Below are 22,199 nucleotides of genomic sequence, written 5' to 3' on the forward strand. Positions count from 1 at the left end.
TGCAGAATGCAATTCCCAGCCGCATTCTGTAATAGTGCGCGCGCCCGACTCACCGCGCGGCAGCTCGATTAACGTGTCGCGCATCAAAATTAATCGAGACAGCTGCTGGTGCATTGGCGGCGCGATCAACACAGACACTCGAGCAATTTCACGGACCACTTTCATCGCGCCGCGCCGGCGTGTCGCAGCTGAAGCAGTGCATTTTACGCTCGCTGACGATTAATTGCCGCCGCGGACTCTCGAGGAAATGTAATCACGGCGCAGCGTCAGGCAGTCGCTGTCATTTGCTCACCATCTGAGTCAGGAAAATTTAATCATACGCACTAAATCACTCTTCTAACAATAAGTAAATCTTCAACTTCGCGGCATGTAACATTGAAAGTAAAATTAAAACCGTATATTATCTCTTTTGTTGTAATATTGTGATATATTTTTTTATTGAATGGGATTTATTTGCTAATATTTTTTCTTTGCAATCAGGGGTTATTTAAAGTTTGAAGTTAATATTATAAATACTCAATCACGCTCTTCATCAGTAATATCAACCGTCAGACAATTCAGAATGGGGCCAAAAAAATAAATTAAAAATATTTATCAGATGTTGAATTACCTTGATCTTCGTTTATTTATTTGTCAAATCTTAATTTTTTAAATGGAAAGTTCCATAATAAAAAAAATATAAAATAAAATGGCAATGAAAAATTTGCATTTAGTGCTCATTTTATGGTTTCACATTTTAATTAAAAATGGCAAAAAGTGTTGATTGCCTGATTTTTTTTCTCAGTCCCCGTCAATGCTGTAAAAGCTTAATTAAACTGTCGACAAAAACAAGGCATATTTATTAAACAAATTTTTATCTTCCATCTCATTATGCTCAGTTTTAATCTTTGTTTGCAAAGTTGGAATGACCCTTGAAGCAGAACGACCAAGGGTGAAAAGTAAACAACGGTCGTGCCGTGAATAATACAAACCGCCCTCGCGCGCCTAATTAGTGCGATTCGTAATCACACCCCACTCTGCGCTTTCTGCCGAATTCAGTCGCGCCACTGGGGAGCCCCCGGCTGGGAGGCAACCTGCCCATCCGGCGCGCCGAGCGGAAAGCATACTCGGGCCGTGCGTGGGACCTCGCGGGAAAGCGAATTGCACATTCGCACAAGGAAAGCAGCGTCCTTCTGAGACCCACATTGCGCCGAGCTTATTCGCTGTTGAATCTCTCCCCGTTGACTAGCAACTCTTTCACACGAATTGGGATCTGCAGTGCAGCTGCTGAAAGGCCAGACGTGTTTTGTTTGACCGCGTCGGCCTTTTTATGCGCGTGTTTTATTGTGCACCGCAAATTCGATTTCGCTCCCTGCGAGTTATGGGAAGAGCCGTTTTTTTTTGTTTAAGGGCGTTTTGGTGAGGCGACGAGCAAAACGACGAGGTAAAAATATTCAAAGAGTTTCAAATCTATTCTAAAATGGCTTAAGTAAATTTTTTATGTAATTTTTATTAATTAAGTCAGTTGGTTTTAGTTTTTATTTAGATATATAGGTTAAACTAAAACAAAATTAGCTTTAAATTTTCATTCTCAAAGTGTAAGTCACATTCTATATTCTATCAGAGACATTTAAATTATATCTTAATATTAAATTATTGATATTTAATTATTTATTCTTCTTGTTGTCAAATATAAATTTAGAAAATGGCAAAAGAGAAGAAAAGATTAAGGAAATCAGTATAGATATGTAGCGTATCAAGCACTTTACTGTTAATTTTTTTTAACATTTTTTAATATCATTATCTAATCATGCGATTATTTTTTAACTGGTAAATAATGCACTAATAAAACTAATGCTAATTTTCAGTTACAACTGAAAAATAAGTATCAAAAATTATTAATCAACCTGGTCTTTGATTTTAATTTAATTTCTTTTGTGAAAGTTCTAAAAGATTGGAGTGTTGCCCTGACAATGTTATATTAATTTTCAGCTATTTTCCCGTGAAAGAATGACGTGCGTTCCCATCAGCAGTTTTGTATTTCATTTTTCAAGGGAGAAATGAGATCACGAGTCAATCAATTTGCTAACGAGAATTCTCCATCAGCAAAAGGAAGCACGCAAATTGAACCGACTTTGGCGCTGGGCGAGTGTGCAAATATTTGCCAGGGAAGAAAACACGCCTACAATATCCTGCTTGAGTTTTTTGCTTTTCTTTTTTAGAGAGACGGAAAATGATGGAAATTCTAGTGGTAGACAGTAGGCGATTTATATTTCGCGAGATAGGCTTGTTATTGTGTGCGGAAAATCGTTCTACCTCCGATAATGGGAAATGGGAATATAAATTGAAAATGTTGATTTTCATTGCCTTCGAGATATATTTAAACTGGTTCTTTTCATTCCACTACCTTAACTCTTTGTAATGAAAGATGTCGCTCAAGATAATTTCAAAATAGAAATTAATCTTCAGGCACAATACAAATTATAAATCAATAAGATCATTTAAAAATTTCATGAAAAATAAATTTTTAATTATTTTTAATATTGATTTTAATCAATTCTTAAATATTTTACTTCTTTAATTTAATTGAAGTCTTAGAAGTTAGCGCAAATTTTAAAAATCACATCCGAGCCTCATTAAGTCAGTTTTACATCAACATGCGTTTCTGCCTATCTAATCTGCAAATTGGATCCTCGCGGGTATGGTTGCGAGCGCGCGTGTTGATAAATTAATTGAATTTTGCCTATCAAGAGACACGCAACGTGTCGTTTGACAGGATAATCCGGCCATTTGCATGCATTACGCCTGCGCACGCGGGACACACACGCTGCTCTTGATAAAATTTTACTTCGGGATGAAACGCGTAATTAGCATGCGAGGCGTCACCTGCGGCTACCGGCACATAAATTTCCCCGACTCTTGGCTGGACGTTATCACTCGAGACAGCCAGGAAAATGCGCGCAGGTTAATCGTTACACTTTAATATCGGTGGGTGGATGAGGACGTGCTCTACTCGACTTACGTCAGATCAGGTTGCTATGTGAGGTTCACTCTAAACTATAAATTTATAAGTACAACTAGTGCTACATTATCATGCTTTCCAACTGATACAAGGAGTATTTAAAACTAAAAGTTGTATGGAAATGAAGAAGTCGGGCTTTTTCATTTCCATGATCATCTCCTCGAATGTCAACTTCTTCAAATAGAATTTAATAAATTTAATTTTATATAATAAAATAATAATCGATTACAATTTAACAGGTACACTTATGGGATACAATAATGAATATGAAAGATTTAAACTAAAAAAAGGGCTTTTGTATTAAATTTTGAATATTTATCTATTATAATGTAATGTTTATAAAACAAATTAATAGAAATTTATTTTTTATTTAACTCCTACATTTGAAATAAATCTATAGCATCTAAAGTTTGTTATATTCATAATTACAGAAATATCTTGAAAAGAAAATAAATAAATAAATTGGTAGGTCTCAAAGTCATAGGTTAAAATTTGAGATGTAAGAAACTCTTCTTCTTAGTTTTAAACATATATTTCTGTTCTTGCTTAAACACCATAGGGCATTGGCCGTCGATATGTGTGGGCTGTGGGGTACGCAGACATAAAGCACCGACAGCCGGTCAAGTAATTAAATCCTACTTTTGCTCATCTTTTCCACTTCTCAGCTGCTTCGTGACGTGCACGGATTGTAAGATTTTTATTAGAAGCGCTGCAAACGCGACTTCAAATTAATACACCAGCCGTGGCAGCAGCAGCTCCGGCAAAAAATAACTAGTAAGCTTCTTCGTCTCTCATTAGACGTGATATTTCCAGCTCGGGCGATATCAGCAGGGCTGCAGAGAGAATTCGCTCTGTCTAACTCATTTCACAGAACAAACAATAAGAAGAAATTGTGTTACGCCGTCGTTCAAGAGAGAAAGAAAAACGTGCCCTGGAAAAGGATAGAAACAAAACATCCGCTACAAATTATTATTAAATTTGCTGCCACGTATAAAAATGCGTTGGTTAAGCCGAGAAATGTGCGGAAAAGACCGGAGCTGCGGATTAAATAATGTCAAGCGGCTGCTTCGAAAGAACGGCGTCGGAAAGCAGTAGGGCAGAAAGAGGTTTTATTGTGTTGCTGACTGCGGGGAAATTAAATTTCGGCTATTCAAATCTGCTTTACGCGCGCTTTTGTTAAAGCAGCCTGTTGTTGCGTTAAAGTGAGGTTTTAGCTCTTTTTAACACCTCCCTCACCAAAAGTTAATAAACTTTTGCAATTGTTTCACTCCTGCGCGCGTAAACTAGCGCGGTGTTTACGCTCGGCAAACACCAGCGAAATTGTTTAATGATCCAAGCCCGGCTAAAAGTTCACAAAGCATATTTTGTTTGCTCTTTAATTGCAGTTATTCACCAAAATTCTTTAAAAGAAATTCTGAGACGCTAAAATTTTCCTTGAGAGTAAGCAGTTTTTATATTTATTTACTTATTTCCCTCATTTATATTTTAAGCCAGGAAAACGCCAGCTAATTTCAAGTGGATGTGCTTTGAGCGCGACTCTGGCAACAAAATTAGTGCAAATAAAGGATTTGCCTTTATGATGGAGCACGTAGGAGCTGCGGCTGAGTAATTCATCAGGATTAAAAATTTATTCTCAAGCACATGCAGATGGCGGGTGGCGCAAGGCCTTGACGATAAAATTATTCAGCCAAGCTCCGATGGTTTCTACTCTTTTGTCAATTCATTCAGAGATTTTAGTGTCCAGAGCTAAGGTGATGACGTGGACAATCAGTCCTCTTAATTTGAGACATAAAGAAAAGCAGTTTCAACTTTTATGGAACATAATAGCCATTTTTGAATAAGAGCTTCAGATAAATTTTCAATCTGATTTTAATTTATAAAAATGAAATACGATTGAGAATTACAATTAATAAATCCTAAATTTTAAACTTTATTTATTATTTTAAAATTCTTTGTTTACCAAATATTTTACATGTTAAATTTTTCTTTTTAAATTTTTGTTATGTATGTACATTTAATTTTAAGTATTACTATTAACAAGATTTAAAAAAAAAATGTGTCTCAATTAAGAAGGGTTATCAAGAATATTAAGAAGAATAGTATCAATATGATATAATAAATTAGCAATTTAGCCGCTGTGGGAATATTTTGTTAATACATAATGTTTTTGCACCATTTGCTGGCTACGGGCTGTGTACTTTTTCTGCGGCATATAAAAAGTGTTCAGTAGTGGCAGATGTTGGGCAAAGAGTGCAGGGCAGCGGCGCTCATCCCTTTGAGTGCGCTCCAGACTTTTTGCTTTTCCTCCTCTTTGTTGTTGTTGTTGTTCGAGTGTGTTTTCTGCACTTTAAGCCTAGTAATATGCCCATGTGAATTGCTGAGCAAATCTCTTTGTTTCAGGTCAGAAGAGTCGGGCGCGTGCCTTTTCCTACATGCAATTGTACTAACAAGCACTACTGAATGGAATATTCAAGTAAATCCTCCTGTTTTCATTTTCTAAAAATATAAGCAAAATTTCTGTTTCCATCACTGTTTTTCCTCTAAAAAAAAAAGCAGAAACGATTAGGAAAACCTTAGTTCTTAACATAACGTTGATAATTCCAATAATTCTTCAGCTGCGGCTTTTTTTAAATTTATCTGTCTGAAATTTGAGTGAAATGAAAATAACTCTGCACATCAAGCAAAAAAAAGCTAAAAAGGTAAAAAAAACAGGTAAAACAAACAGCCACCGTGAGATAATATTCCGCTTTTCACGAGCAAAAACTTTCTTTTGGCCGTAATACGCTTATTTCCCGACGAGAGACGAAAAACTCGGCAAAAAGCGAGTTGGCAGAAATATCTTTTGCGGGCAAATTGTGTCTCGACCAGCACACGGCGCGCCGTGGAAAAAATCTGTCTCGCAATTTTCACCCGAGCGAGTCAGCGAGCGTAAAACTTTTCCCCGAGTTGCCCTCAGCTGTAAAATAGCAAAACCTGTGGAAATACAATCTGGCCCCGAGCAACGTGCAACTTTGAAAAGTCTGTTGGTGGCAGGCGTCATTTTTGCCTCTCTCTGTGCCACTGCAGATACACTCCAGCCCTATTGTTCGCGGAATGCGTTTATCTGCCCTGCTTTTACACAATTTGCGCCACACAGATAAATACCGCGTTTGCTGGGATTTTTCGCAGGCCTTCCAAATGACCACGACTGCTGGTGATAATGGCTGCTCGTTATGAGCAAGTAATAGATTCACGGAAAATTAGAGTGAGCCGGCAAATGTTTGATGCCGGCGTCTATCAACGTGCAAATTCCAGCCTTTGATCCACTCCCCTGGCTTGGACGGTAATTGAGTTTGTCTTGTGAATTTGCATTCCGCCTCAATTTAGACCAGCCGGTCCTCTTTTCGGCAATCCAGCAAAACGTTTCTTCCAAACTTCCCCAAGGCAATTAACAAGCACTTGTGCACTGTCTCTGGAGGAAAATTCGCTTTCGCGATGCTAATGGATTTTCGACAGCTGCCGCAAAACATTTTCTGAAAAAAGAAGAGCTTTCGAATTCTGCATATTGCAAGTGCAAAAAGGAAATTAATATTTTTGGTTTCAAAAGGAAAAAATCAACAAACGTAGTGTACACATAATTTAAAAAGTTATAAGCCTCATTTTTTCTATTTTATTTTATAATTTACTAAGTAAGAAAATTGTCAGTAGACAATTCGTTAGGGGAGAATATTGCAGAATTTAATTCTTTAAATGTTCCAGATAAAAATTGCTTTTACTCAATTTGAACAAACAATGCGCGAATTTGCAATTCAGCATTGCTTTCCCAGAGGAGATAAACAGAGCTACGTTCATTTTGCTGTTTAAAACGTGCAGATTTTGAGATCTCAGAGGAGTCATTTGGAAGGGTATCTTCATTGCCCGGTTGCAGATAAGCACGGAGCAGATTGCATGCAAAGTTTCGTTTGCCGGAAAATGAATGCCGGCACTCGATGGTCTCCTCTTGTGGATGGCCGCCGGCGGAGCTTTTCCTCCCGATAGAGAGAGAGACTTTGCGACTCGTCGGAATAAAATAAATTGCGCACTACATACACACAGCTTTGTTTGCTGCTATTGTGCGGCCCTGAAGAGCTTTTATCGCGATGGCTTTTATTGGACTTTGGCAACGGAGAAACGAAATTTTTTGCCGCACCGTGCACTTTTGAGCGCCGGGGGAGACACGGAGTGCATGGGAGTTATCAGCTTTTGAATGGGAAATGAGTGGATGCGAAAGTAGGTTGATGCACTCTTAACAAAAGCAAAACATAATGCTATTCCTGAAGCCTCATTTTGCATTAAGGTCTCTAAACTTTGAGGAAAGTTAATGAAAATAATTGTTTGCCAAAAATAAACAATGAGTGAACTAACGCAAGCTTGTAATTTATTGAATATTTAATGATTGTGCGTGAAAAGTTTCTTTGGTTATATTTGTACAAAACACTTATCATTCGCCATAAATTGAATCTCTAATTTATTTTAATAGGAAATATTTTATAAAACGGTTTGATCATTGGAAAAAAGTTAGCAATATATTTTTTTTTCAAATTTTGCTCATAATTTCCTGGAAGGAAACAATAATAATAATTTTTTTATCGCTTCTCCTTGTTAGATCAATTCAAATTTCCTGTGCCTTACGGGAGCTGGAACTTTTAAATATCAACCTCCAGACAGAGCAAAATTTTTATAATAAAAAAAATCAAGGGAATTTCTAGTATTGTCTATTTTACTCGCAAGTCTCATTAAAAACTGTGTTTCTGTAAACTTGTCTACCTACATAGACACAAAAGAATAAAAAATACATACTTTATGTAAGAAATTATAGAAATATATAATTTCATGCATACCTAATTAAATTTACAGTCTGCTCTCACCTTTATGTCAGTCAATTTATTCATTGCTGAAAAATCCTGACCAAATGAATAATTGACCGCTTGTATGAGCGATTGGCAACTTGAGCTGCGCTGCTGTCCATACGTCGATATATGTATGTCTTAAAATTCTGTAATTTATATTATTCATCTCCGTCCACTTCATTTGTTAGACAAAAAGTGACAATGTTGTCATCGGCAAACCGCAGATATCAGATTTCGCATGACAACCAAATGAATGTTCATGTCGACTTTAGTACGAGAAATGTTCCAAATTATGCGTCATGCGAATTCGATCACATTGACTGCGGCGAGACTTTTCTCATATGGCGTCGAGTGAGAAAAATAAAAGCGCGCGTGACAGGTACAAAGTGCTGGCGCGAACAACCTTGTTTGTTTAATAAATCGGTGACAAGAAAACGGATCATCGATTTCAACTCGCTTGTCAGTTTGATTAGCAATCTGCGTACTTGTAAATATTATATGAGTCACCACAGGACACGTGTACAATTTCTTTGTAAGAAAAAAGCTTTTAAATTGTTGAGCTTTATTTTGAAAATCTTTATCGCTGGTAATTTTAGCTGTGGCTGTGAAACACTTTAATAATACGCCTGTCTGCTGAATTTCACGGCACATGAGGAAAATTAATTGTCTCTAGAGCCTCCTAAAACACAATCCGCGAAGACGATGCGCCAAATCAGCAGAGTGAAATTTACGACATTGCCCTTTTCCGCAAGAGTCGCGTTCGAGTGCGCGCCGAGAAAATCTCATTCCCTCCACCGAAGCGATTTTAGCGGATCATTCAGCACATAAATTTGGCCGACACACCGTTGCTGGCGTGATAGCGCCCAATTAAGACGCAGCACCGACCATCCCTCATTTTGTGCATGTGGATAATTAAGCAGTCCGCTTGCCTATATTTCGGCGTTGCCGCTGCGAGCCGCGTGATATGGAAAATTAAGCGTGCAATATTTCATGCCGCGGCGGGCGTGTGATTTAGAAGCGAAAGCCATCAAAACACGGCGCTTTAATAGCGGTGCAGCGAGAGTGTTTTCGTGCAATAACTTATTTCCAGCGAATATATCGCTGCAATTTTCTGAGCACCCATCAACTATAAATGCAAAGTCAAAGCTACAGGACGAACTATTCCAGACTTATGAGATGGAAAATTAAAACCTAAAGAAACCACTCGAAATGGGAAATAATTAGATTAGTAACTTTTGACTACTATACTTGCAATAAATTCATGAAATAAAAAAATTTAAACAATATGTAACCTTATTTTTTTTTTCTTGAAAAACCTTATTTTTCAATAAGGATAAGAAACTGAAAACGCAAATCACCCTGAAAAAATTCAGTGATTAAAACTCTATACATTGTAAATTTTGAAAATTTTCCTGTTAATTTTCCACACCACTTTTCAAAAATTTATGATATAATAAATTTTGTGGTTAAATTGTTGGTCTCATTATCGTCGCCCTTTGGTTGGGATTGATCCTAAATTATGTTACACGGATGTCGATAATAATTGCTGCAATTTGCTCGGATCATGTGAGATGATTAATGGGCGCGATTCAAACGCAGCCTCGATTGCAAAATGTTCGCTTTGCACAAGAGCAGCGCAAATTATACAAACCGCCTGCCTCATCCGGGCATATGTCAAGAGCAAAAGAGTGCCTCATTCGTGAGCAAAAACTTTTGAAAACGTTCGCAATTCTTCAACTGCCAGCCGCTCAGAAAATAACGAGGCGCGAAGTTTCGTCGGATTTTGAAGAGAGTGTTTTTAATTAGCGAAAACGCGACGGCATCATCCCTTTTTGCGCAGCTCGTCGAGAGCAAGAGAAATGATCACCGAGACATGTAATTAATATACCTAGAGCTCGCGGAATTTGGGCGTGTGAAGTGCTCCTTTTAACTGACCTTGTAACACGCCAAATGAGAATATTAAATTCATTTGAAGTCGACTTGAGATAAATTTCTAAGTAATACAAGACTGGTGGTTTGTGCAATTTTAAAGACAGATATTTTATGAGACGAAGGATTTAAGCACTTTATAAAATTAATTTACGTGCGAGTGATCATATACCATCTCTCTTCCGCACATGAAGCGCCGCTCAACCAACCTGCTCCCCTAACAACTGCAATCAACCCCACATCAAGTGAAGAATCCCCCTCAGTACAAGATCTCGTAGCTAGGTATGAGGAACTGAGCGAAGAAACGCAGAATCCTTGGCCCACCCCCTCTGAAACCCCGAGAGGAAGGAAGTGCAGAAAGCTCACCCCCAAAGTGAGCACCAGTTATTCCCCCCCTCCCCCACCACCTGGAACACAAACACCCCCACTGTGGCGAAAATCAAACAATGACGTTCAGACTCAACCCCAACTCAACGAACAACCATCAGAAGAAAGTGACACTAGTTTCGTGCAAAAAGACAGCGCAGGTATCATAACCGCACAGAATTTTTAAACGACCCCGAAACGAATAGTTCACAAAACATCAAATTGCTACTATGGAATGTAGAAGGGTTTAAAAGTGTTTATAGCAACTTTGGTGAAACTGAATTTAAAAATTATGACATTCTCATATTAACTGAAACTTTTTTACTAGAACCATTTTCGATTCCGGGGTTTTATAGCAAACATATTCTAGCCGAAAAATCTGCGCGTGGCAGACCAAAGGGAGGTCTCGCAATTTACTACAAAGGCAAAGTTGGGGAAATCATAAATTGCAAACTATTAAAAAATTTCATAATTTTGAACTTTGAACATCTCTCCATTGTTGGTTCTTATTTGCATCCAAAGTTAAATTCGGATGATGTTTGGGAGCAACTCTTGAAAACTCTCCCAGAAATTAGAAATATTGAAAAGGTTGTATTCGCTGGAGATTTTAACTGTAGAATTGAAATTTCAACCAACTTAAAAGGCAAGAGCTTTCTAGACTTTGCTGAAATGAATGACCTTACTCTTGCAAACAGCCTCCCTCTTCAGAGAACCTACTTAGCTGGAAAAGGAGGCAGCACTATTGATCTAATTCTTTTGGGCCCAGAAATCAAACTAAACAATTTTAATTTAAACAATGACCCCCATTTAACTAAACATTGCTTGGTCTCCATAAATTTTGAGATGCCTAATTCAAATGCTAATCCATATGAACCAGGGCTAGGTCGCCCCAGGGTAGATGATCTTAAACTTAAGTACTTGATTGAATGTAAATATACTGATATTCTAAGAAATGATATTGAAATGGAAAACATAGAAAATTTCTACAAAAATGTACTTGCACTTGTTGAAGAGTCAAAAATCACTCCTCAAAATTTCCAAAGGAAAAGCGCGCCCTGGTTTGATTACCAATGCTACTGTTTCAAACAAGATCTCAACTTTTTAAGAACCTTTATTAACTCTTTTCCAGCGGTAAAAGGTTTTGAAGACGATAAAAACGAAGTGATGGAAATATACTCAACTGGAAAAAAGGAATATGTAAAACTTTGTAAAATTAAGAAAAGGGAATACGTTGACAAATTAGACAATAAAATATTAGAGGAAGCAGAAAAAAGATGTTACAAACTTCTGCAACTTAACAATAATTCAACCTGGAAAGAAAATAATATACCAATGAAAACATGGGAGCAAACTTTGGATAATCTTCTGAATGAAAGTAAACTTAAGCCTGGCCAATCTTTAGACTTAAAGGCTTTGTTAAACCAATATCCTAAAAATGTAGAGTTAAAAAATATTATGGAAGAAGAAGTAGAATTTGCAGTTAAAAGTTTAAAAACAAAAAAGGCAACAGGTTTTGACATGTTAACAAATGAAAATCTAAAGGCTCTCTTCTCAAGCCTCGCTCCCGAAATGACTTCCTTTTTCAATTTATGTCTTCGCGCCGGAAAATTCCCAGAAGCATGGAAATACTCTAATCTAAAGCTTCTATTCAAAGGAAAAGGTGATACTTCTAATGTAAATTCTTACCGAGGCATTAGTTTAAGCTCCACTTTCTATAATTTGCTAGATCGTATAATTAATAATAGGATTACTTCAAGTCTGATAGACAATATACCACCAAATCAATATGGTTTTGTCAAAGGTAAATCAACTATACAAGCTGTAAACGAGTTGATTAGTGAGATAAATGAATCTGTTTATGAAAAAGGGAAGCCATTGTACTGTGTATTCTTAGATGTGAAAAAAGCCTTTGACACAATTGACCGAAAAGTTGTATTTCAAAAACTAATTTCTACTAAAAAATTAGCTCATGGTGAACTTAATCTTGTGGCGGAAATGCTAGATCTAAACTACCTACAAGTAAATGATGGTGTCACTGTATCGGAAACTATAACACAGTCAAATGGAGTCAGACAAGGTGGTGTCTTTTCTCCTTTTCTATTCATTTTCACAGTCAGTGATTTAAACGAGGCCATAAAAAATTGTAAAAATGTCCGTGCAATACTTTACGCAGATGATATTGTGCTAATAGGCGATAGCCTTGAAGATATTAAAGCAGCACTTTTGGAAATTGAGCAATATCTAGCAACCAAAAACTTAAAATTGAATTATGATAAGTGTAAGATTCTCAAAATTAGAAATAAGGGTAGAGGCCGTCTAAGGAAAGACGACATTTTAAATGTAAATGGACAAAACATTGAATTTGTAACAGAGTTCTGCTATTTAGGTGTAACTTTTCAATCATCGGGAACTTGCTTTTCAAATCATGTAAGCAAAAGGGTGAAAGCGGCACTCTTTGCAATGGCCAAACTAAACGCTTTGCCAAAATCCTCTCTGCAGTCGGCCAAAAAACTATTTGACTTAGCTATCTCACCGGTTGCAAGTTACGGAATTGAAGCCATTTGGCCGTATTTGAAGCAGAGGGATTTGGAAAAACTAGAAACCATAAAATCAAGATTCCTAAAGAGAGTTTTAAGTCTGTCTAAAAGAATGAAATCACGACTTGTATATGCATTAACGGAAAGTGAAACAATCGTCAGTGACTTAATGAACAAATACAATCTTCCAGCGCACTCAGAAAGTGACAAATTTTTTAACTCCATGCGTCTTAAACAATTGGAAATCAATCCTCATTTTTATAACACACCTGCAATGACGAACAAAAACTGGCAGGCTACAAATTGTAAAGACAGACACATGTTCACCCGCTACTCTTGCCACGGTTTTCACTACCTGTTTTGCACAAATGCAGCCTATCACACGGCAGCAGATGACAAATGTAAATGTAAATTTTGCGATGAAAAAATTCTTTTTTATCACTTATTCGAATGTAACAAGAGCAATATTACGTTATCAGCCGCAGCGACAATGAAAAAGTGAGAGACAACACCGAGTGTGAGAGACAATACCGATGAAATAATTTTTGTTCCTTCATTTGACCGATTTTTACTTTATTTTATGTCTAGTATGTATGTTGTATACCGTTGGTATTTAATAAATAAATCAATCAATCAATCATAATATAATAATGGCTAATTTGCATGCAAATTTTCTATCCTACCTGACAGGTTGATTTCGCATTCTGCGCGGTTCTCAAAGGTGAAAGGTGGCAGGTCGCCAGGGCAGACGATGCTCGTGTCGCATGAACATTTGCCCTCAGCGATGTTGCAGCCGGATATTTCTCGGGCCCGAGAGCCACAGTCGCCGCTCTTCTTTGCAGGCGGTCCTGAAACGAAAGAAGTCAACGGTCATTAATGTGGCACTTTTTAGTTTTTGGGCAAAAGTCCGCAGTCTTGTAAAACATGTTAATTTTTTAAACGAGATTATTTTCAAATCCAAAAGTATTGAATTTCATTTAATATTCTAGCTAGTTGATCGATTTTCATTTCTTGTGTTCAGAAGATGGATTTTTAAATTTTTCATTATTAATTAAATTACATGATTAATTGAATTTTTGTTAGTTTTGATCCCAACAAAACAAAATGCAACTTTATAAACTTATTGCAAATAGTTTAAAGTTTTCGCATAATAATGCTAAAAAAATGTCTATAAACTACTATAACATTTCAAAATTTGATTTTTCTTTAGCATAGATCTTAAAGTATAATTTACAAAATTATTCACTTTTGCTTTTTTCTTTCAGCGCATCAACGCAAATGACAATTTGGCCAAATGAATCGAGTTTTTTGGTAAAAAAAATTAAAATATTAATAAATAAATAAAATAAAATATAATTTTAAAATTTTTATATAAAATTATTTAAAAAATAAGGCTATTTTTATTAAACTAATCATGTAGATTAGAATTTTATAACTTGCTTTGGTGCAAATCTGGAAATTGACTTTGGTGAGAGAGAATCTTTCTTGCGAGAGCAACGGATGACGAGGCGGGCTGCGGCGCATGCAAAATGTAATTGGGCAAGACGGAGTGCGAGAGAGCAAAAGAGAAATTGCAATTTCTCGGCACGAGAAGCACACGCTCTTTTTTCAGCCTTCCTCTGCTTTTTGAGATATTAAAAAAAAGGAGTCACGAGGGTTGCTGTCAAAAATAAGGGAAGTGCGGGTGATGAAAATATTTTCACCCGCCTCCCCCGAGATAACCATGAGAGCGAAAATGATGTCGGCGCCAACTAGAAAATGGCAAGACAAATTACGCGCCAGAGAGACACAATGCCGCCGGGAGTTTGCACTTTTTTAATTACACACGCGACCTGAGAGAGCCTGAAAGAGCCGGTCTGTCAAAGGGAAACAAAGGACTGAACATGCCTCTAATTATACCATTAGGAGGCAGCAGAGTTCTTCCGCAAAAGTACATACAAAGTGGCGAAAAAACTCGCACCACTCGCTTTGTTCCTCTCATTAAGATTTCTGAAAGAACAAACGCAGACGTAAAGAGGAACATCATTTAGACAAAGTTCTCTTGTTTGCCATTTAATTATTTGATTAGACCTCCTAAACAGCTTCTACTCTCTTTCCATTAAAGAAATAATTTAAAAAAAAGTATATAAACTGAAGAAGTTTTTAATTAAGAGAAGAAATATAGTTCACAAAACTTCAAATTTAAATAATACAGGGAATATTATGCAATCAAATTTTATTTTGTTTGATTTATATTCAGAGAGAATTTTAGCATTTTTGAATAAACATAAGGCGTTCAATTAGTTAATATGTTAATAAACACTGCGTTGTGCCAGCTTGGAAATGCGGCTAGAGAATATTCAAATTAGCCGACGTGTGTGTGTTATTTTACGAAAAGGAGCAGGTGTGACAAAAGTTGCTCCGGGTATTCTTCAAAACAGGCGTGCCACTCCTCATGAGACTAACTTGTGACGGAGAAAGAGAGCTGCTATGCCGGAGAGGAAGTTTCGCAGTTTGCAGCGCGCCAAGAGCATAATTGAATATTTAGTCTGCTCTTAAATGAATTTGGTCTCTGTGTATTTTATTGAGCGACTTCTAACTCTATTTGCGCTGACGTGCTCCGAATTTGAATTAGTGAAACTTCGCCTTGACAGCTGCTGCCGAGAAATCTATCTCAATTGAGCTTTTCATCCATCAAATTAAATTAGAGAGGACTACAAAATTAATTTCTATTTCTATACATAATTATTTGAAATGACTGGAAAGGTAGTCAAATTTTAAAACTGGAAAAATCAGCAAAAGAATAATATATCACCCACTAATTCAAAACATAATTAGTATTAAAATGAAGTTACAGTTGAGGATTTAGGTTACAGGTCTACCAAATTAAAATTGCAGTATTATCAAAAAATATTATCTTAAATTTGCATAAAATAAAATATTAAAATCTTATTAAAATAACATTAGAGTTGAATTAGTAATGATATAATTTGTTTATTTAATTGAAATTATATGTAAATTTTGTATTTTTGATGCAAAATAACTTCTATAAGTTTTTTCTTGTATTTAGAGTCAAAACGATCTTTAATGAAATATAATATATGAATGAAATTGAAAACAAAATACTATGGTACACATCAAAGATTTAATAATAAGATAAAATTTTTAAACTATTTGCATGTGTAATAAATTTTTCATTTTTTTATAAAGTAAACGTAGTCAAAAGAATCAATTTACAGTTTGCAAAACTTGCGGTCATATTTGACGGTTTAAAATTCAAGGGACAGCGCAATCATTAATATGACTCTCATCAATCAGATCCGCCTCATGAATACGCTCAGCACTGTCGCACGTAGTATATGCAACGGTGCCGGTACTTTGTGTACAAAGTGAGCGAGCGGCGCCTGAAAGGAATGAAGAATGGCTAATGACATGTCTCTCGATACGCAAACATTATCAGCAGTGATGTATAGAACGCAGCGGCTCACTCGCAACTGCCGGCTATTATTTTTGTCGCATGGCACGTCCGTGAAAATATCAATGAATGTGCCAGTGGACGTTGAAGAATGTATCGCGATTGTCTGGGCACTGAAATGAATGGACACACGTATCAGTAAACAGACGTCCAAAACAAGCAACTTGTTTTGATTGTCTTGTCTCGACTAATAATTGTGAATGTCCAACTTTCACTTCAACCAATTTTGTTTTTGTTTTTAGAAATGACGAATTATAATTGAATATTTAGGGTTTCAATTATTTATATTCTCACAACTGTGTGGGTTGACTGTTAAAGCCAGAGTGGGCAGAAGTACTAATGAATTCAGCTTTCCGGCTTTCAAATTCAGAAGGCTGAGCGAGTTTAGTTCTAACCGCGAGAGCCTCACAACTCGGCAGAGTATTAACCCAAACAAATTGCACTTCTCTGCACTTGCCGAGACGACCTGCTGGGATTTGAACTACTAATGGCCTAACCAACAAGAATCTCATTAAACTAATGCCTTTTCCGATTCGCAAGAGGGACGTATCTGAGAGTTTTCACCTGAAAACTTTTCGCCTGGAAGAGAACGCCGAAATAAATTCGCATTCGTCCATAATTAATACACCATTGAATCTAACTCCAGGGAGAGATATTCCTTTTAAAGGGAGATAAATAATATTTTCTGCTGGAAAAGTTTTCAAATTATGAGCGAGGGAGTAAAATTTTCCAATTCTCATTTCGCCCCAAATGAAGCGATGCATGACAAAGGAACGAACTTTTGACATTTCTTTTTTATTATTATTCAACTCGAGACTCTCTCATTTCTGTTGATTCACCTTTTATGTCTTAAGGGAGAGCCAAATTCTAGCAGAATCTTGGTGTTGCTACCATATTTATCAAAAAGTTTATTCGTGTAGGAGTGGTGTTATAACTTATTTTCTATGCATGTGTTGATGATAAAAGCGCCCAGCGCGTGAGTGCGGAACCCTTTTGCTCTTTGTTCTCGAGGCTTTTTGCATAATAGGTGAAATACGTTGGCAATCTGAATGGCCTTTCGAGGCACCTGTGTGCGGCCGGAATGTCCGGTAACAAGTGAATTTTCCGCTTTTGTGAGCGTGACCTTTGCTTTCAATACAACCTAACTCTTAATTAAAATCTAGCTACCCTTTCATACAATTCTGACCTAACATTTTGCACTGCTATATTGTAATACAAATAAACTTTAGTTGCAAAAAGGTAACTTAAATGTTGAATTTTATATAATTATGAATAAGCTCAGAGCTCTATGCATTAATCTGAATAATTGTATTTTAGCATTATTTTATAATGTTTAGTTAAAATTAAAATTTAGAGTATCAAATCGGTATTTGACAAATTTGTCAACTAAAAGAACACAGTTTTCAAGAAATATTATCTCCAGTCATGAAACTCATGAATGATGTAATCATCTTACAGAATAATAATGCATTATGCATGCCATGAACCTTTTCTCTGATTCATATTTTATATCTTAATGAATAAATTCTACAACGCTGTAAATAGTGAACGAGTCATCAATATTTAAATCAAAACTCATAAAATCTAACCTTGCAAAATATATTTTCATTTGCATTGCCAACATTCTTAAGTCACTTAAAAAAAAAAATTAAATGATTGATTCATAATTGTAATAATAATATAAATTCAATCATATATTATATAGAATTTATTTCTCAATTCAATACATTAAAAAGGTTAATATCCTATCAATTATTAATAAGTCATTTTCAAAAGAATAAAATTAGTAATGACACCCTTCGATATTAATTATAACGGGTATAATTTTATAATAGACATTGTTTTATTTAAATATTACCAAGCAAAATTTATTTCTACTGGTAGAAGTCTCGTCTTCGCCAACTTGACGCGGAAAATTGCGTTTAACTCTTCATTAGCAAACTGCGTCTTACAGATCCGCCTCTTGGTCCCAAATCTCATTTTCCCGGCCGAGACCCGCGCTCTAGATCCTAAATTGTTGGTCGACTCGCAGGCCAATGTGATTACAATCATTAGAGAAATGTCGTTCCGAATTGACCGCCGCCATTGTTTCCCGGCTTGAGGCACAGACCGCAAACATTTGTGTTTTCTGCGTTGGCGGAACCGCAAGCAGGTCCAACAGGGAGTTGAAGGGGTGCGAGTTGTGCAACAATGTGTGCGCGTATTCATCCCTTTCGTGTTGTGAAAGACCAGCCCGGTTACCTGCTTTGCTGTTCAGCCGTGAAATTTTAATGACTTCCACCGTCTTTGTTAAATGGCGAGATAATTTAGGAACAATGAATTCATTTGCAAGTTGCGAAAAGCAAACTTCTCTGTTGTTCAATGCCAAGGGGTAAGTTGTCGTCATTTGACCTGACCTGAATTTTTCAAATAAAATTTTGAATACAGAGAGAGACATTTCAATTAAAAGTTAGCGGCTCGGAAAGCAGCCCAACGGGGCCTCTGTTTTGTTTCCTGCTAAAAAAGGCAGAGCGGGTTTTTGGTGTTTTGTGTATCAGAGGAGTTTGTTTGCCTAACGAGATTCTCCGTCTTTTTTAGCATGAAGGGATGCCAGCCATATGCGAGGAAAGAGAGGATCAAAAATTACTTCCTCTTTTGTGCTCATGTTTCTTTTTTCCTGTACCATCGATCACAAATTGGCATTATTTATTCCAAAAAATAATACATGTATTATGTATAAAATGCTTTTGTTTTCCACAAAGTAAGAAGTTTTATATTAGAAAACATTTTCCTAAATATTTTTGAGAAGGATTATTAAATTCTGGTTATTCTCAATTAATATCAATCAATGGAGGAAAAGGAGATTTTAAATTCAATGCTCCATAAATCAACCCTTGATCAAGTCATTCTTCTAAATATACTCTATAAAGTATTAAATAAAAATTAAATAAAAAATCTTGTAAAAATTTTTTAATCATAAATCATTGTAGTTCTTTCATAATTCAAAAGCACTTCAAATAATATTGAAAATATATTTAAAAAATCGCTCTTTCAAATTTTCTGGTGCACTCGTCTTTAAATCCCCCAAAAAATTTGGTTATTAATTCAATTTTCAGCTCATCTGATTTCAATTTTTACTGATGAGTTTTTTAATTAACTTTAGGCAAGCCTTACGAGACAATTTTACCGGCTGAGCTCTTTAAGCGTGGCGAAAGGAAGTTTAAGGGAAAACGACGAGTCTTTTTGACAGAGGGTAGGCGGAATTTTATTGATGGGGTGTGCAAATTAAATTACTCCACGTTGCATCACTGGAGTAGAAAGCGAGGGAAAGGCGTTGCAGATGCGTCACTTTGAATGTAGAGAGCCGAACTCCAAATTCCCAACTCAAGCAGATGGGGAAATTTTCACACAACTTGCAGAAATTTAAACGAAATTATTCAATTTAGTATGAAGAAAAAAGTCAAATTGAATTTGTGCGCACATTTTCCTGCGGAAAAATTTCATCCATCTACGGTAAAGAGTTATTTACCCAATCACGGCCTTTTTTCGGAAATTTCACTTAAATAAACAGACACGAAAAAAAACTGCGTCGTCCTCTACCAGCGTCACACGGCGCCCTCCACAAACACCAAAAACCCCGGGGCGTTTGTTTGGCACAAAAAAGGTCGCACCGCCGGCGAGAGGCAAAAAACGAGTCAACATTCACGGGGCGGCGGCATTTGTCATGCGGGCTGCTGAAAATCATCTGCTAACTGGCCGTTCCAGGGCGACAATTCGAATAAATTACGCCGCCATAAAGCGAAATAGGCCCGACCAGTTTATGGCCGACGGCGCGGGGAAAGGAGCAGACTGACCTGCCAAGCAAAAAATTTCCTCCTTTCGGCCAAATTGAGGGCTATACGCGCAGTCAAGGGCCGGAAATCAATTCCTTATTGATGTCCGGATAAGGACGAGGTGGGTCTCTCGCTTGACGGCAGACCGGCTCTCTTTCTCTGTATTATCATTTTGGCAAGGCCCCAACCTGATTTCGGTTCCGATCAGCGAATAAAAATCAATGCCGGCGGAGAGAAGACGCAGGCTTTCTCATTCAAATCGCGCCCCACGCCCGTTTCCACGATGTGAATGGAACCCTGATGAGCTGCTCCATTTGCGAACTTACATCATTTCCAGCGGCACGCAAACCGGCTCGTGTTCGCGAGGAGGATATTTCCGCGCACATTAACACGTGGAAAGATTGATTGCAATTTAATCTCCGTCTGCGCTGGAATTCATTTTCAAAGGAAAAATTGTCAGCATATTTTATTATCAACTTCAAATGACGTATCGCGTTAAAAAAAACCAGATAATTGTGAGAAATAATTATGTGTTTGAAGCATAATTTTTTTATTTATTTCAATTCAATTCAATTTATTTTACTCCAACAAGTCAGAAAATCAATTGTGAAAAAAATTTAATTCTGTCTAATTTCAATTTTTAAATTATAAATAGCAGAATAAATAATTACAACAAACTTCCCTAACTCGAATCTAAAGACTTATGGAGTTAGCTATGAATTAGTTACTATAAAAACGAGTTCATAAGTATTGGAGTTGCAGCAACCTTTTTTTTTTTTTGCTTATGGCACCCGTGAGCTTATTAGGCTATTGGGTGGGTGGGCAGCAACCTGGACAATTCAACACATTTAAGCTTAAATTAATTCTAATGAATGATAATTTTTATATTGAAATTTATTACATGATGATATTTTAATGCCAACTAATTTTTGAAATTTGAAATAAAATATTCTATGTTTACCGCTGAAAAATTTTCAACTGATAAAACTAATAGAATATAATGTCTAAAATTCATAATTTTTTTTTATCTATCCAAATTCTTGTTCACAAAAATAGTTTCCCTAATATTCAAGTAAAAGTTGTACGTGTATATTTCAATCATTTATATCATAATTAATATTGTTGAAAATTTTACAATATTTTAAAAAATCATTTTAGTTTAAAAATTCTTTCATTTAAACCAAAATTACTCACCGATAATTCTTCAATAAAAAAATGCTTGTGAATAAATTGCAAGTTGCAATTATAATGAGTTGGGAATAAATTTAGGGTTCATTAAATTTGATGTAGTATCCTCCTTTCCTTCCTTTCAGTTCAATTCAACATTTCATCAACAATTACACTAATTCTCAATGAAACAGAAGCTTAAGTCGGCGAATCCCATCATAAGCCTTAATATAATGCTGCAGCAGACCGCTTAAATGCTCAGTGGGTCGTTTTCCAAGAAACTCTTCTGCCGAGCCTAAGCGGCAAACGAAAGGCTGCGTTCCAACGATAAAGCCAATTGTTTCCGAAGCGGCGGTGACCTTTTGCCTCCCCGCATTTATTTGCTGCTTGGGTATACAGTTTGTTTATATGTTATGTGCACATGCGTAAGGTGAGCCTTCAGGGCCAAAGTTAAGTTCCCGCGGGACCAATCCAGCTTACAAATACTTCACAAGTAGCGCAAGTGGCCTAGAAGAGAGCAAACAAAGCGTCACCGCTCTCTGTAGTGATGGAGACACACGACCAGGTGACTTATTCTTTGAACAAAGAAAAGCCCTTCTTCCAAAATAAAGCCGGCTAATTAATGAGTCTTGAAAATCTTTTGCGTCGAGGCATTCTTCTATAAAAGCGCCGCTTTGTTCCCTTTTGGGCGATGATGCTGCTGTTCTTGCCATCGACGAGCTTTAATTAAGCGATATTTTGACGTTTATGACTGGGATAATAGGCGCGAGGAAGGTTTTCCCCACCAACCCACCGCCCACGCCGCTTTGAATAAGGGGCTCCTTAATTTTTTCTTATTCCTTAATCCAACGATTGATTTTCGTGAGCCTCTTTATACAAATCTTAAGAGCTTTAGTCTCTCTGTACATCAACAAATCAATAAACATCAATAACCATGCAAAAATCAACCTGACTAAGTTGCATCTAACACAAAAATTAAAACTTAATGCAAGATGAAAGTATTTATAATTATTATTAAATAATGTGTAAATAAATAAAATTTGATTTAATACATCAAGCAAATAA

General features: G+C 36.5%; 1 protein-coding gene across 1 annotated transcript in view; it reads right to left on the bottom strand.

The window, feature by feature from the left end:
* LOC132199576 (cysteine-rich motor neuron 1 protein-like) overlaps nucleotides 1-22,199 on the bottom strand; it is a 138,788-nt gene that overhangs the window by 78,760 nt on the left and 37,829 nt on the right. Inside the window, exon 3 of the mRNA XM_059624401.1 lies at nucleotides 13,385-13,549. Within this exon, the coding sequence (XP_059480384.1) occupies nucleotides 13,385-13,549 (165 nt within the window). The remainder of the gene's footprint in view (nucleotides 1-13,384; nucleotides 13,550-22,199) is intronic.

This window comes from Neocloeon triangulifer, unplaced genomic scaffold, assembly GCF_031216515.1.
Source record: "Neocloeon triangulifer isolate White Clay Creek 2 clone unplaced genomic scaffold, ASM3121651v1 ptg000014l, whole genome shotgun sequence".
Taxonomy (NCBI): Eukaryota; Metazoa; Arthropoda; class Insecta; order Ephemeroptera; family Baetidae; genus Neocloeon; species Neocloeon triangulifer.